Source organism: Panthera pardus, unplaced genomic scaffold, assembly GCF_024362965.1.
Source record: "Panthera pardus isolate Hobbes unplaced genomic scaffold, ASM2436296v1 HiC_scaffold_13, whole genome shotgun sequence".
Taxonomy (NCBI): Eukaryota; Metazoa; Chordata; class Mammalia; order Carnivora; family Felidae; genus Panthera; species Panthera pardus.
Genome location: NW_026526688.1, coordinates 76,788,712 through 76,807,343, shown reverse-complemented (window position 1 = coordinate 76,807,343; position 18,632 = coordinate 76,788,712). Strand labels below are relative to the sequence as shown.

Sequence of the window (18,632 nt, the reverse complement as noted above, 5' to 3'; positions counted from 1 at the left end):
CTAATATTAGTTTTCCTTTTGATGATACATCTTTTGTTGTTGCTCTTAATTAAAAATGTACACACTTAAAAGCTAACAGTTTGACAGCTGCTTTCATTTGGAAATAAAAAAAGTAAAATATGTATTTTATGTGTGTTTTTTGAAGTATTATAATTTCAGAATTTACTTCATTGTTTTTAGCTATATAAAATAAGAGTTGATGGCTTCAAACAACTCTATTACAGAAATACTAATTATTTCTATATAAATACATTTCACAGTCCATCTAAGATACTAAAGTATCTTAGTTCTCCAAGATACTTTATTACAGTCCATACATTTCACAGTCCATCTAAGATACTAAAGTATCTTAGTTCTCCAAGATACTTTATTACACCAAAATCACTTCAGAAAACCAATGCTTTCATGTTGATAGTGCAGGTATACTGTGCTATACAGAAGTAAAGATATCATTAGAAAAAATTTTGATCTCATGAAATGACATACTTGGCATAAGTTACTTAAGGGTTTTCAATTTTAAAATCATAAAACCTCCATTTAAGAAGAAAAAAATACTTCTAAAAAATTCAACACATATCAGAGCTCCCAATGTGCCAGGCACTGTATGTCAAAGTAACATCCTAATTTATTCAGTGCCTGATTATAAAATGACTACATCTGTAACATTAAGGTATCTTGAAACTGCAAAACCCTCAATACACCCCTTTCCCCCGAACCTGCACTCTGCCCCAAACGCACACCCATAGGCTTTTACATGTTGTAAGATAAGGCACCAGAAAGCTCTGACCCAGTAATTCATGTCATTTCCATGACACCCTTGTAGCTGAGATCAACAAGAATAAAATTAAACAAATGCTATTCCTGCCTTTATTCAGTCCTTTTGCCCTCAAGTCCTTGACCTGTATTCCTTCCTCTAAACACCAAAAATGATATGTCCTGAAATGTAACTTATTTTAGTATTCTTAATACTTTTAAGTATTCTTAATAATAAGTATAAGATATATCTACTCTATATTGGTGCATACTTGTAGTCAAAACAAAAATTTCCCATAACAGGTTGCTTTCTACTCAGTTTTAAATCTGACTTGAAAAAATTAACATCATTTTCTGTATACTGGAAAATTTCTAAAACTAGACGTAGATGTTTGTTAGACGCATAAGCTACTTAAAAAAGTGGAAACTAGTTACACCTATACATAATACACAATTTACTATTTTCATTTTTTGTTGTCTTCTAGAAAAAGTTATGTAAAAATGAGGAGCTAAAAAAATGTCTTTCTAAAGGGAAATTACAGAACATTTTCATTAACAAAACTTAAATGAGTCAAACATGTTTTTAAGATTTATAGCATAAAAAATTCCAATAAAATCATATTTTATAATTAGTCTAAGTTGCCTTAGAAGGTAACTTAATTATTTTGTTTCTGGAAATTTAAAATAAAATAACAGCATGTTTACTTTGAGAATCTAACAAAGAGGAAGATATAGTGAATAAAATTTTAAAGAAGGCATTTAATTATCATAGTCTTAAAATTTACAAGGCATTCAAAAGAACACATACTGATATTTTCAAATTTATGTGTTTATAAACTCAAAAATGTAAAACAGGGAATAGTTTCTTAAAATACTGTATTTGTGCAAATTCAGATATACGTATAGCTAATAAAACAGTTTGTTAACTATTTCCCTTAAAAGTTAACTTCAAAAAGAATAAGTATATGAACAAATATTCTTTTAGAAGTAGTTGAAGGAACTAAAATATCTGTAACGATCCCTAACTATACCCATACTGATTTTCTCCTATCCTTTTCTTCTACCCCTCATTCATAGTAGATGATAAAATACAAAGTTAAATTATTACTGTGGTCATCTGGCCTTGATCATATCCAAAGTTATTTATCTAAACCTAGGCCTTCTGTAGAAAATCAGTGGTCAAATCCTAAAGGTATCCCTTTACCTCACTGCAGAATTTCCCCAGGCTCCATGCTTGTCTGTGAGAATGTTGATAATTTTCTGGATTAGCTGAGTTGCTGTCACATGGTCTCGATATTTAGCTGCTCTTATCAAATGATCACACATCTTCTCATCTTCTCGTTTGTCTGCAGAATACTGGGCACACAGTGACTTGAACAGGAAAAAATAAACATCTATTAATACTATAAGAACATACAACATACAATAAAATAACCTCTAACATGAACTGAACCAACCAAAACTTTAAAATTACTTTTATATCCCTCATTAACTGAACTGAGATTTAGTGATCTACTACCCCAGTACAACAATCCCCCAAGAATTTATTTCTCTGAAGTCATTTATAAGATACATTCAGAAGTTGTTTTTAAGGAGACCTAAATAACTGGAAGACACCAACCATGTGAAGATGCAGGGATCCACTTTACAAGTAGCAAGAATGGGCTGCAAAGCACTCCAGGCAAAGTGACTCAGAGGAAGGAGAGTAAAAAATGAGTTTGGAGAAGCAGGCAGGGGCTGCACCATTTAGTACTGAGTCACAACACTAAGGAGTTTAGATTTTAATTTAATGCAGTGGGATACTGGAGGAAATTTTTAAGCTGGAGAGTGATGTGATTGATATATATATTAAAATGATCTCTATAGGTCTATTTAAAGAATAGATTATAGGGGCACCTAAGTGGCTCAGTCAGTTAAGTGACTTCGGCTCAGGCCTGATCTCACAGTTCATGAGTTTGAGCCCCACATCAGGCTCTGTGCTGACACCTTGGAACCTGGAGCCTGTTTCAGATTGTGTGTCTCCCTCTCTCTCTGTCCCTGCCCTATTTGTGCGCTCTCTTTCTCTCTCTCTCCCTCTCTCTCCCTCTCTCTCTCTCTCAAAAATAAACAAATATTTAAAAATAAATAAAGAGTGGATTATAGCAGAAGAAAAGTTAAGAAGAGAGACCAGTCATGAGGCCACCACAGAGGTCCAGAAAACAGACACTGGTGGCTTGCAATAGTAAACCGGGCTAATTCTCAACAACCTTACAAGATGACAAAAAGTTTGCTCTTTTAAACCGCAGCTATGCAAAATGAATCAGCAGTACTGGAACCACCCAGGAACTTATAAAAAATGCAGAATTATAGGCCTAGTCCACACCTACTAAATCAGAATCCAAATCTTAATAAGAACCCAAGGTGATTTATATATTAAAGTTTGAAAAGTGCTGTCTTTGATATCATCAATTTTACCAAAAAATGTTAGGATTCATTAGCAATAACCAGATACAGTATAATCACTAAGTTTTAAGACAATTATTTCTTCTGAAATTCAGATTCTCCTGGTGTTATTATTATACTGACTAGTTAATATATTGCTAAAAACAGGAAAGCAAAGATTAATGTAAACTTTATCTTTAATTCTATTCACAGAACCTACTGGGCTCCTCCTCTTAACTTCCAAATGCAAGTTCTCATATACAAGCACATGTATACATAACCAATGGGAAGTTATAAAAATTTGATGTTGGAACACATATTACTAGTTTATGTGTATGATATACATTGTGATTTCCTGCCTTTCTACTGTATTCTGGTTCAAGTAGATTGTTGCCACACACTACCCCCTAGCACTGCCCCAATAAAAAGAGAGGGCACTAACTATCCTAAACCAGTTTGGGTAATCATTACACCCACAATGACAAACTAGCTCAGGGGAAGGCACTCAACCTAACTGATGCATTAAGATGGTCAAAACTTTTGTTGGAAATTTCTTTCTTTCTTGTTAGGGTGTAAAATACGGAAGTACCTTAATTCCAGGAGTGTTGAAAGCTCTCTCTATACCATTAAGAAGGCTAGCCTGGGGATACAGCCAAAACCCAAAGTGAGCAGAGCTATGAGAATTACAGAAACATAGAGCTTATTCCAAAGAGAATCATGAACTTCTGAGTCAAATACTAGCCTATCTTTAGACTTTCTGCTGAGACTTTTTCTTTTAGACTTTTTATGAGACTCTATAAACTCCTCTTTATTCATTGGCCAGTATGAATTAGGTTTTCCATTCATAACATCAAAAACAACCCAACTGATAGGGTGTTTATGTATATGACTAAGGAATCAAATATTTCTTAGTCTATGCAAAGCACTAGCCAATGGGGATCAAAGTTGCATTATCTTGATAGCCTTTGCCTGGGAGAATCCCCATTCCCTTCAGATTGGTAGGAGGGAAGTGGTAATAAAAGTATATTACTGACATTAAATTACTAAAGCTAAAAACTGATTTTTTTTAATTTTCATGTGTTTACTTTTTGTATTTAGAGAGAGAGAGGGAGGGATAGACTGTGTGCACGAGCAGGGGATAGGGGCAGAGAGAGGGAGAGAGAATCTTATGCAGGCTACATGCTCAGTGAGGAGCCCATCATGGGGCTCAATCCCACAACCCTGTTATCATGACCTCAACTGAAATCAAGAGTTAGATGCTCAACCAACTGAGCTATAAAGGTGCCTCTAAAAATTATTTTTAATAATAACATATACCAAAAGTAATTAGAGGAACATCCAAACTGCTATGAAGGAAGAAAGAAAATGGAAGGGTTTGAGAACATATATGAATATGTATCTCACACACACACACACACACACACACACAAATAAACATGAGATGGAAAAGCAAAGTAAAAACCAGATTGAAGTATCATCCTTGGAAGTATCTCCTAGCAGTCTTGGGCAACTAATTTGTTTTGCTTCTTCAGGTCTAATTGTCCTCACCTGCAAAATGAAGGGATTCTACTAGCTCTAAGAATTGGACAACTAGAAGATTTGGGGCAACCTCGTATTTTTTGTACACTGGTAAAAGCAAATTATTTATTTTACTTAAACACTGATGTGGAGAAAACAAATCATGTTAGGAACTAGAATAATTTATAAGAAATTAAAGGAAAATATCATATTGCACATATCAAAAAACACTGAGTCAAGCCATAACACAATTCGATTTGTCAAAAATATGATTTGAGAAAATAAAAAAATATGATTAAGAAATACTCGAAGAAGCAGCAGTTTAAGTGAAGATAACTAGGGAATTATTCCATTGCAACAAAAATATCAACTGCTATGTGTTATTTTCAGAGATAGATTAAAGAACCAGGCAGCATGCTATAGGGTTACTTCATATCTAACTCAACCATACACTAAAATCAAAAAGACAAAATGGTAAACATTTGAAGATTTTTATATCTTCAACATTCAACACTATATCCATAAATCTGCCCTAACCTCACCTGATAAGAGGAAATTAATGATGAAAATTAGAAAATTATTGGCTTTAATACTCCCCTCAACACCATATACAGTAATATTAAACAGTACTAAAAACAGCAAAAAGATTTTTTGAATAGCTTCTTTTTCTGTTATTAATATTAGAATAATTTAATTTTAGCAAATTTACTTTGTAAACATTTGCTAAGTTATTAGACTGTGCTTGGAAAGACATAATTCTAAACATAAGAGTCTAAGGTAAGCTAAATAGTAAAATGGTTTAAAGTGTTCTTTAATGGATCCTCCTTTACAATTTAAACAGCAACTTTTCATATCTGACATAAAATCTATAGATATAAATCACATTAAAGGGCTATTCTTTCCCGATTATCAATCTCTGTCTCATTGTGGAACATTAGAGTCACATTCTGACCTTAAAACATGATAAAAGGAAACCAAACAAGAATGTTTTCTAAAGATATAATGAACTTATATCTATTTTTAAAAAATCTTTAAAATGTAATTTGAACACGTTCTATTAGAAACCAATAATATATTCTTTGTATGGTATATCATTCACAGTGAAGAACAGATGAGGAATATTTGCTTCAAGATCAAATACATATTACTTACTGCTGGAGTATATATTTGTGAATGTATATGTGCTTGTGGTTGGAGACTGAGTGGAGGTACACCAAGAAACCCTACTGTCCTGTCAATAGAATCAACAGCCAGGTCTAATACTTCCACTCAGTTTTACTTTACACCAACTTTTCAGTTTTCCCATTTTTAAGCAACACATAAACCGGGTAATATGACACCACAACCATGACCAGAAAAATATCTGAACCTAAACAAAAATATCTGAATCTAAAAAGAAAAGAAGTAAGCATCCTGGGAAATGATAGTTCAAATATATTTGATTATTGCTAAAGAAATGTAAGACTTATTACTGTAGAATAAATAAATATAAGACAAACCTACTTCTTAAAAGAAATTAATTTAATTGCAGGGAAAAGATAAAATAATAACTGAAGACAGAAACAATTTAGACTGGCCATTTATAATTGTTTAAATGTAAATGAAAACATAAAGACAGTATCACATTCAGTCTTTCCTTCCAGATGCTACATCTCTACCTAACTTCACTATTGTCCTTTGTATGAAAGGTCAGGGAGCAATAAACTTAAAACAAACAATGCAGATTCCTCTAGTATCCTCCTGTCATTGCTTCCTTCCTGATGGTCAAACTTTTTCCTTTATTATTTCTCATTATGAAATTCTGGCATTTCCTTAAGGCTTTGCCAAATGTCCTTTGGCAATATCATTCACTCCCACATCATCTCCTATTATCTATTGAGAGCCACATTTCAAATTTTTCATATCTGCCTGAGCTGTTTTCCTGAACTCTGAGCCCACATTTCTAAATGCAAGATAGTCTCCAATTATCCAATAAGCACCTAAAATTCAAAATTTACAACACTGCAATTACCATCTTTATCCCAAACATGCTACTATACTTCTCTCATCTGTGACTTCTCAGTTTCCCTTTCTTCATATCTCTTCATCCCATTTCAGCAAAACTCATTTACTTCTTACCACTTATCACTCTTACCACCATCCTAAGACAGATCTTTGTAAGTTCACAACTCAGTTCTTGAAATAATCTTTTAATTGCTCTCTTACAAACAGTCCCAGAATTACTTAAGAATTTATTTTGGTTTTGACACATATATACCCTACTCTTTAAAAAGTAAATAATTGTCTAAAATAATGAACAATTAGGACCAAATTTTACTAGCTAAGGCCTTGTGGCCTTCTATAATTCATCAGTGTGGTATATTACCTTTCAACATGCCTGCCTATGAATCCTTAGGCCACATACACTTGGATCTTATGCTATTCCCCAAATATCTATTTTTAAGACATTTTCAAGAGTTAGGAAACCTATTTCTCCTATAGCTTTTATATGTGAAACAAGGTTAAAGATGTCTATTGAGAAGGTAAGATAGAAATATGAAGGATAAATGACTAGAGAAAAGGAAGTTACTCAGAGAGAGAAATGCAGATAGAGGTCCTTTTGATTTTTAGCAGAATATACAGCCTGAAAAAAAATGTAAAAAGTTCCAAAATAATCGAAAATTAAATAGTTCAATTCCAAATAACTTATGGATCAAAGATAAAATCACCAGGAAAATTAGAAAAATTTGTGATAATTAGATAAGGCAGAATTTAAATGAAAATGTACAGCTTTAAATCTTATATTATAAAATTTTAAATATTTAAGGAAGAAATAATACAAACCTTAAACACTTTTCACATGATAGAAGCTAAGCAATATACTGAGATTAACTTTACAATATGGGAATAGAAAACAAAAAAACTAATCTAATTTGTGTAAATAAACACAAAATCCATAATAAAACATTAGCATTCAGCTATACATAAAATTAAGCATACACACCATGATGAAGAGTTTAACCATGAAATGGAAGATTGATTTAATATCTGAATATCAATCAGTATAATTCACCATATAACAAAAAAAGAAAAAAACATATCACACCAGTTTTTTTTGAAGCATTTTACAACATTCAGTACCATTTCATGATTAAAAAAAAACAAAACGACACTCCACAAACTAGGAATAGAAAGAGATTTTCTAAACCTTAGGAAGCACATCTATGAATATCATTCAACTAAAACTGGGGATAAAACAAGTATGTCCTCTCTCTCGTGACTTCCACTCAATATTGTAACAGGGTTCAAACCAGTTCAAATGACAGATTAAAAGAAGAAATAAAAACACAGTTTGAAAAAAGAGTAACACAGTATTTGTAGATATGTTCATGTATGTAATAATCCTAAAGGTTCTGGGAAAAAACACTAAAACTTGTAAGTAAAGCTGACAAGATTCTTAGATACAAGGTCAATATATTGATATATAAGGTCTACATAATGGCAATACCCAACTGGAAAATGAAAATAATAATATTAACAAAAGCATTAAAATATAAAATAAACTTAAAAATATACAAAGCTATACAATGAAAACTATAAAACACTGCTAATAGAAATTAAAGAAAACTAAGTGGAAAAGTAGACAATGTTTAGTAGATTTTAAACCTCAAATTGTCAAAATACCTACTTTCTTCAAATTGATTTTATGGATTCAACACAATCTTAATTAAAAATTAAGCAGCTTTTCTTATGGTTATTGACAAGCTGATTCTAAAACATATGAACAAGGTGCCTGGTTGGCTCAGTCAGTTGAGCATCCGACTCTTTATTTCAGATCAGCTCATGATCTCAGAGTTCCTGAGATGCAGCCCTACATCAGGTTCTAGGCTGACAGTTTACAGCCTGTTTGGGATTCATCTCTCTCTCTCTCTCTCTCTCATTCTCTCTCATTCTGCCCCTCCACAGCTCGAATACGCGCCCTCACTCTCTTTCTCAAAATAAATAAACTTAAAAAAATAAAATACATGAACAAAAGAAAACAATAACAAAACAGTTTTACATAACAAAAAAACCCTGCAGAATTTACACGATTTAAATAATGCTATAAAATGTGAAATTAAGAGTTTATCTTGTTAAATTAAGAAAGAATATCTTTTGAACAAATGGTTCTAGAACATCCGGCCACTCACAAAACAAAGAAACTAGTCTTCCCTTAATACTATAAACAAAATGTTTAATTCAAAATGAATCAACGATCTAGATACAAAAATTATAACACTTCTCTAGAAGAAAACATAGCAGAAAATCTTATGACCCTGGGGTAGGCAGAAAATTCTTACAGTGACATTTTTAGACATAAAAGGAACTATAAAAGAAAATCATAACTATAAAGAAACTAATATATTAAACTTTACCAAAATCTATAAAATCTTCTCTTTAAAAGGTACCATTTAGAAAATGAAAAGATAAGCCACAAACTGGGACAAAATATTCACCATACATACAACTAGCAATTAATTTTCTTACAAGATAAATGAAAAACTCTTACAACTCAAAAAGGCAAACAATCCAATTTAAAGTAATGGACAAAAACATTTGCAATGACATGGATGGAGCTAGAATGTATTATGCTAAGCGAAATAAGTCAGTCAAAGAAAGACAAGTATGTCATATGTGGAATTGAAGAAAGACAAAGAAAGTCTTATGTGGAATTTAAGAAACAAGACAGATGAACATATGGGAATGAGGGGGTGAAGAGAAGAGAGGGAAATAAACCACAAGAGACCCTTACAGGTTGACAGAGGGTGGGTAGGAAATGGCCTAGATAGGTGATAGGTACTAAGGAGGGCACATGTTGTGAGAAGCACTGGGTGTTGTACATAAGCGATGAATCACTGAATTCTACTCAGGAAACCAACACAGCACGATAGGTTAAGTAACTAAAGTTTAAGTTGTAAAAAAAAAAGGAGGAATCATGAGAAATAATAAATGTTTGTTGTTTCAAGTAAAAAAAAAAAATTAAATTAAAAAAGGAGGAAAAAAATAAAATAATAGGCAAAGGATTTGAACAGACACCTCACAAAAGATATACAAATGACTAATAAGTCATGAGAAGATGCTTAATCAACAGGGAAACTCAAATAAAAACCACAATAAGCTATCACTAGATACGCAATAGAAGGGATAAAATTTAAAAGCCCGGCAATGTCAAATATTGGCAAGGATCTATGGAGCAAGTGGAACTCTTGTACCTACCTAGCTGGTTAGACTGTAAAATCCACAACTACTTTAGAAAATAGTTTGGCAGTTTCTTGCAAATTTAAAAATATACTCAGAACAGCACCTAGCAATTCCACTCCTAGGTATTTCCTCAAAATAAAGAAGAACATATTTTCACAAAACTATATTGCATGAAAATGCCCCTAGTGCATTCCATAAAAGCCAAACATTAGAGGTAACCCAATATCCATCTAAACCTGAATGGGTAAGGTAATACTACTCAGTAATAAAAAGAAACAAATGAGTGATATACATAATAATATGGATGAGTACCAAAAACTGCATGCTGACCAGAAGAATCCACTAGAATCCATTAGAGTACCTACTATATAATTCCATTTATATGAAATTATATAGTATACAAAACTATCTGTAATAGCAAAAACCAGATGAGCAGTTGCCAGGGGTTGGGTGTATATACGTAAAGAGGAACTGACCAAAATGAATCACGGGGGAATTCTCGGAGATGACAGAAACTTTCTGTTACTTGACTATGACAGTTCCACAAGTGTATACACTAGTCAAACCTCATTAAATTATATACCTAAAATGGATGTGTTTCATTATATATAAACTATACTTCAATAAAATTTATTTCACACGTTTTAAAAAAGTGAATAGGGTACTACTGACAGGGAAGAAAGTAGTTCAAATATATCCAAAAAATCTGCCCATATATCAAATAGGTAAATACCCTCTACAAATCAATAAAGAAAAAACATATAACCAATAAGAAACTGGGTAAGAGACAAACACGTACTACAAAAATACTTTTTTAAAAAATAAATATATAACAAGGAGAAAAGATACATAGCTTCATTCGTAAATGAAATCCAAATAAAAAAAAAATGAAGTTACCAGAACACTACTAGAATACTAAGACAAAAAGTACTGATCGATTTTTCATGACAATGCGGAGTATGGGAACAGCTATGCACTGATATTGGTAGTGATACACACTTTTGCAAGATACTATGGCAATAGCTATTAAAATTGAAACCATAAATACTTTACAGTCAAGTAAGTCTACCCTACAGAAATGCATAAGTATTTACACCAAAAGACTTGTAAAGCTATTAAAACTATCACAATAGTTAAAAACTGGAAACAACCTAATTAAAATAGTAGAAGAGATTATGAAAAACTAATCATCTATTCATGTAATGGTATACCATACAGCATTGAAAATGACATAGGAAAAATGTAACATTCAATTTCACAAAAATGTTCAATAATGCTACATCAAAACACATGCTTCATGATTCCATTCATATAAAGTTCAAAAACTGCTGAAGAAATTACAATACTAAAAGACATATACTTAAGTTTGGAAAGTAAAAACAAGCAAATAAGTCATTCCATAAAATCAGAACAATATTTAGCTCAATGGGGCAAAAAGGAATTGATTGGATAAACATGGGCTTCTCCCAAGCACTTTCTTTTAGTCAAGAAAAGGAGGTAAATGAATACTGTTAAGTGCACACTGTTTCTAGAGTTGTTTCAGTATGTTTTACGAGAAATAGATTATTAAGCAAATTTTCATTAAGTCTGCATATTATCATGAAATAAAAATAAATCCCAGTTAAAAAGTTCAAGGCTAAAATCTTAAAAATATTATATAAGGCTTTAGTATTAAATAAGCACTTGAACTATATTGGTTTTACAAGTTTTATATTTTAAACTTTTTTTTAAGAAACATATACTTGCTTTTAAAAACAAAAAAGTGGGGCGCCTGGGTGGCTCAGTCGGTTAAGCGTCCGACTTTGGCTCAGGTCATGATCTCACAGTTCGTGGGTTTGGGCCCCGCGTCGGGCTCTATGCTGACAGCTCAGAGCCTGGAGCCTGCTTCACATTCTGTGTCTCCCTCTCTCTCTGCCCCTTCCTTGCTCATGCTGTGTCTCTCTGTCTCAAAAGTAAATAAACATTAAAAAAATTTTAAAAATAAAAAAAATAAATAAAAACAAAAAAGTAATGACGTGAAATAAAAAGAAAGTTCAGCCTTCTATCTCCTCCCAGGCTGGCTAGTTGTTTTCTACAGGGGTAATTAACTATTAACAGTAATATATAGTTCCCATATAACTGGAATCAAACTATAAATCATTCCATGTTAGGAGATATGGTTCTACCTTTTTTCTTTCAGTTACACATAGAGTATTACATTTTTAGTTAATTAAACATACCTTCTGGTAAACACCTTTAAATGCACTACCTTAATTCCCAATTTATCTCAAAATCTCTTACACTATAAATTACTTATCTCATGGGAAAACATTTAAAAAGAAAATCACCTAAGGGACAACTAAAGAAGCTTTTCAATATTTGACTTTTGGATGTCTTTGTCCTTGATCCCTTAACTCAGATTTAAAGTCTAATAGTTAAAAAAATAAAAAATAAAAAGTTAACCACAGAAATCTTACAAAGACTCCTGAAAAAGACTTAGAAAAATGAAAGCTTAACAACCTCAACAGAAAACGAAAGTCAACCAATGACAATGTGTGACAGCCCCCTTTAATTCTGAAGTGATTCCTCTGTCATCCAACGCCTCAAAGTATTGATTTCTCTCAGCATGAAAAAGCCTAAGCCAATGAAACAGATATAGCATCATCCCCCCGATAATAGCATTCAAGGTTAAAACAGGCAGATCACTTATCAAAGTATCTCTTCTACTTCTTATTGTTTTCACGGACTGGACAAAATGTGTTGGGTTTTTATCTCTACAAACTCTAGTCTTCAAACAATATTTTAAAATAATTTGGAGATTAATAAAGGTGTTTTTACTTTAGACTTTTGATTAAAAAACTTACACTAAAATGCTTTTACATAGTATTTGTAACTTGTCTTGCAACTTTCATTATGCTAAATATTAACTTAAACATTTAAAACTGATTTCATATAAAGCCTGCAGACATCATATACCCGTAAGTAAATAAAGTAAAATGTGATTATTACCTGTGATCAATAAAATTAACTTGGAATTTAAACAGATAGGGTTAAACTCAATCATTGTGTTTTTAAAAGTCATAATATGAGAAATATATCATTACAAAAAAGTATATAATTGTACACACATACATACACACACATAAACATGGAGAAAATCAAGAAATTTCAATGTCTTAACCTTTGCTTTTTGCTAATCTGCACAAGAGCTAGATGATCTTAAGCAAATCCTATCATCTTTTAACTCAACATAACTACCTAACCAGATTTTTTAAGAACACAAAACTAGAGTTTCTTACTTGTATTAGGTTAATATGATCAAATACATACACTACTACAAACAGGTAAGTCTTACATTTAAATTTCAATTTTAAGTATTTTATGAAGAAGCATGAAAACCAAAGAGATAAAAAAAAGTGATTAAACCATAATTAACACTGTGGTTTAGAACAGACTTTACAGCCAAATACTTAAATTTAAATCTTAGATGTGACACATTCATGGTTAGGCAAATTATTTAAACCTCTGTGCCTCAGTTTCCTCATATAAAAAAAGGATATAACACGATATGTTTTTTGGAAGGATCAGATAAGAATAGAAATGAAACAATTAGAACTTTCCAGGCATATAGTAAGTAACATCTAACATTTATTATAGGCTTAGTCATGAAATGAACAAATTACACAGCAAACAGTCCCCTTCTTCCACCATCTCCGTATATCTGAGAAACAGGAGATTAAAAATAAATACAATATGAGAAAACTGCTAAGAGAGATACATATGGTGTATTTGGGAGGAGCAAGCAAGAAAGAACTATCCAGAATCTGAGAGAGTTTCAAACAGAACTTAAAGGCTACATAACTATTCACCAAGAAGGAAAGGCTTATTTAAGATAGAAAAAATAAAATACAGCAAAATAAAAAGGCAAAAAAGAGAACAGCTCAAATAAACACCTTTTTAAAAAGAGTAACAAAATAAGACATGTAATTCACACAGCCCTCTCTTCTTAAATCTCCCAATAGACACCTGTTTATATTTTCTTTGTGCAATATTGTGATTTATAAGTCACGTATATGTGGTCATTCAGAAGACCACAATATATAATTGGTCTTTACCCATAGTTCCTGGCTTACAACTCTCGAAACCCCTGGTATTTCTTAAGTGTTGAGGGTTATAAAGGTGTCTTTTGTTACATTAATGAGGTGACTACTGGACCCGCCCCTCCCCCCCACAGGTTGGGGGCTGATTCTGAGAAAGACCAACCATGTGGTTAACGTGTTGGCAATTTTCTGTTCCCACCTCTCCTCTGACTTTCTGGAAGTGGAGAGGGAACAGAGGTTAAATCAGCCAATGGCTAATAACGTAGTCAAACATGACTATAAAATGAAGCCTCCATAAAAACCCAAAAGGACAGCTCTTTGGTCTCTTTTGGAGAGCTTCTGGTTTGGGGAACCAGATGGTTTCCCCATGTCATCAAGTCAAGCCCCAACCTCCCCAAGAGCCAACGCTCCTTTGTTCAGGGGCTCACTCTATGTACCTCTTCATCTGGCTGTTGATTCATACTCTTTATCATATCCTTTAATAATCTGGTATATATACATGTTTCCCTGAGTTCTGCAAACAGCTCTAGCAAATTAATTGAAACTAAAAGGGAAGTATTTAGAACCTCCAATATGTAGCCAGTTTGTTAGAAGCACAGGTAACAGCCTGGGGCTGGGCATCTGAAGTGGAGAGTGAGAAGCAGTCTTGCATAACTGAACCCTTAACCTGTGGAATGTGATGCTAATTTTGGATACACAGTGTCATGTCAAATCTGAGTTCCTACACACCCTCATATCTGAGAATTGCTTGGTGTTGTGTGGGCGTGGGGGACAGATCCCCCATTCCATGTTAGAATTAGGTCTAGGTACCCTAAAAGGCCTTGGGTGCCTATGTGTTTTTACCTATTTCTTTCCAAAGAAAATTATTACTCAAAAGTTTATATATATCATTCAACATATACTTAACTATATTTGTATCAATAGAATACTGTTATATTGCTACAAGTTCTTCAATTCTTATTCAAACGTATTGTTAACATAGACTAATTCAAAATGACACAACTGAATATGAACTGGTTTTTAGGAACTGCTCTCAAACTATCTGTAATAAAGAAACAGTTTTTATTTTTACTTTAAAAAAATGATGCTTTAAAAAGTATTCTGACATTGCCAGACATTCAAGCTATAAAAGTTTCTAAATACTCATTTAATTTCTGTACTTACCTCTTTGTGGACTTGTTATAAACAATTTGCTCAGCAGACCATATTTAAGCAGGACTAGTCCAACAGATAAATAGAAGGGATCTATTTTATCAACTCAAGTACTGCCATCTTCCTTTCTATGATAAAATAACTCATTTTATATTTGGAACTTTACTTTGCACACTAATAAACCAGAAATAACGGAAGACAAAATTCTAATTTCATGTGAGCAAGTTTTAAGTGATGTGTATGAAATACACTATGAAGACTTTAAGTTAGCTTACTTTCTTCTCTATATTTATTTTAAAATTCATTAGGAAAAGGCAATTTTTACACTAACACACAATTTGGTCAACTGTTAAGACAACCAGGACATATGGTAAACTAAAAGTTTAAACACAGACTACATATATTCATAAAAAAATCTATTCAAATCTTTTCTTACAAGAGATTTTTTCAATAGTATTAAGAGGTATAGCCTTCTATCAAGAATATATTTTACATGATTAGAATATACTGGAAGATACAAAGAAAAAATATTTTTCATTTTGGATTTAATTTGATAAGTGCTGCTCATAAGTATGAGTTCAATCTTACCTATGCTGCAGTCCTTTGTTTTTTCTAGCTTCCCACATTTAGTGGAGTGCCCAGCAATATAGCTCTGTTTTTTAAAGCTAGAGAAGATCACTTACAATCTTCAATGCAAGGCAGAAACATTGGCTTAAATGGTCTTCCTTTGCCCCAACAATGACAGCACTTTTACTTTCACAAGTGACTCTGAAATGTATGATGTTTAAAAATAATGTGTGTATACATATGCCCTGTATAGGTATGGAGATAGTCTGAGCAAAACTTTCCCAGAGAAAACTGAGAGCAGCAAAAAATTAAAAATAGAACCACCCTACGACCTAGCAATTGCACTAATAGGTATTTATCCAAAGGATACAGGAGTGCTGATTCAAAGGGGTACATTCACCCTATGTTTATAACAACACTATCGACAAAAGCCAAAATATGGAAAGAGTCCAAATGTCCATTGACTGATGAATGGATAAAGAAGATACACACACGCAATGGAATATTACTCCGCAATCAAAAAGAATGAAATTTTGCCATATGCAACAACGTAGATGGAACCAGAGTGTATTATGCTAAGTGAAATAAGTCAGTCAAAGAAAGACAAGTATCATATGATTTCACTCATATGTGGAATTTAAGATACAAAACAGATGATCATTAGGGAAGAGAAGCAAAAATAATATAAAAACAGAGAGTGAGACAAACCATAAGAGACTCTTAAATACAGAGAATAGACTAAGGGTTGCTGGTGGGGTGTTGGGTGAGAGTATGGGCTCAATGGGCGAGGGGCATTAAGGAGGATACTTGTTGGAATGAGCACTGGGTGTTATATGTAAGTGATGAATCACTAAATTCTATTCCTGAAATCATTATTACACTATATGTTAACCAACATATAAATTTAAAATAAATTTAAATTTAAAATAAATAAATAATAAATATAATTTTAAAAAAGAAAGGAAGGAAGTAAGGAAGGAAGAAAGAAAACTGAGAACAGAAAATGTTGTGACCCCAGCTATTCAATCTGGCCCTTATCAAGAAGCTGAAATAGAAAGTGAGACATGTTAAATCACATATTGGAAAGATCTCTAAAAATAGTGCATTCCAGACTGAATACATGAGACTCTGGAAATACACTAAGAAATATGACTGCATAGTTCAAGTAAAGAACATATACTAAAACATATATAGTAAATTGGGGTGGGAATTTTCCCTTAATGAATATGATAGTCACATTGTCGATCAACCTGAGGAAAGAAAAGAGAATTTAGAATGAAGACTACCAACATTCTCTTCTCTCCAAGAATGGAGGCAGGTGGGCCTGTACTATAAGAAGGAATGTGGTCTGGATCTCTCGATGTGGAAGAGCTGACTTAGCCCCTTGCAAGATGGCAAAGGGACAAGCCTGGAGAAACAGATCAAGAAAGGGTCAAGAGAAAACATCCTAGGCAGAAGCACAGCCTGTGAATTCCAGAAAATACAATATCCACTACTGAGATTTATTTTTCTTTTCTTCACTGCGATACTTTCCTACCATTGCTAAGCTTATAAATGACAAAAGGAAAAATCTATGTTCATGCATTGACCAAGAAAAAAGAAACAACACCTACTTCCTAGAAGAGCCACTTGTATAATTATAAAGAGGTAACCATCAGGACTCTAACACAGCTGTAGTCTGGATCAAGGCCCTATGGCAGAGGTGAGAGTTCCAGATGAACTGTGGGACATGTAAGCATTTCTTGGATATTCCCAGAGATTACACACAACAAAAAAATGTTCTCCCTTTGATACTGACAACACTAGCTGTGTTGTTGAACACTTAATATGAATTTAAGGTAATAGGCACTTTACATTGATCAAATCCCATGTACTTATCACAAAATTACTATAGTCAGGCACCATTACTATCCTGATTTTAAGATAAGGCAATGGTGCCTTAGCTCACATAGCTAGTAAATGATGGAGCCAAGATTAAGGCACTAGGTTATCTCAGTGGAAAGTCAGCACTATGGTCTTATCGGCTGGGTGATACAATATAGTGATTTAGACATGTAAAAGGACAAGAATATTCCTTTAGTTAATTACACTAGTATTTTATTACTTTCACAATTACTTATCAAAATTTTTTTCTAAGGTAAAGAAAGTAACAATTACAAAAGCTACAATTAAAAAAATATATATTGTCAAGATTACTATTTCCCTGTTCCAGTGCTATTGATGAAAATATATATATAAAAGGGATTTAGAAAAATGTTCAAAACCATAATGCATGTAAAGACCACATCTGAGATGAGAAATGCCATTCTAATGCTTTGCAATTAAGCTATCATGACTCATGATATATTAATCAGTCATCTCTTCACAAAGTGAAAAAAACTAATCATGTAAAGTGTACATCAAGAAAGAAATGTGCAAGACAACAGGGTGCATTAATCACCAATGCAGAATCATCATAGGAAAGAGAATGATATCATTCTTAGATTCAATACAGTTATCTTTAATTTTGACCATCATTCTCACACTTACTTTTTAAGATAAGAGGTTGTCAAATGAAAGCCAAAAGTTTAAGGGGAGAAAAAAAGAAGTATAAAATTAAAAGAGGAAGAAGAATAAAGATGACAAATATGAAAGCATAAACAGGAGACTGAATTAAAAATACTCCACATTGACTCATAATTACAAGTTTACTTTAAAAGTTAGAAAAAAAAAACAGTATCACAGTATTTCATTTACACTGCATTTCAACCACTAAATGAAAGACAAAATGGGGAATTCAATCCAGGAACATTAAAAAGATTTGTAATTAAATTATTAAATAGATCTGACTTATTTTGTATTCTACCAATTTTACATTCACATGGTAATAAATATATTGACTCAGTATAAAAGAGAAAAATATACAGAAAGAATACAGATTCA

At 32.5% G+C, this 18,632-nt stretch overlaps 1 protein-coding gene across 6 annotated transcripts in view; it reads right to left on the bottom strand.

Annotated features, from left to right (window-relative positions):
* The window catches only part of LRBA (LPS responsive beige-like anchor protein), a 781,419-nt gene that overhangs the window by 384,334 nt on the left and 378,453 nt on the right, over nucleotides 1-18,632 (bottom strand). For all 6 annotated transcript variants that reach the window (XM_019441290.2, XM_019441289.2, XM_019441291.2 and 3 more), the window contains exon 37: nucleotides 1,958-2,124. In XM_019441290.2, coding sequence (XP_019296835.1) covers nucleotides 1,958-2,124 — 167 coding nt within the window. The remainder of the gene's footprint in view (nucleotides 1-1,957; nucleotides 2,125-18,632) is intronic.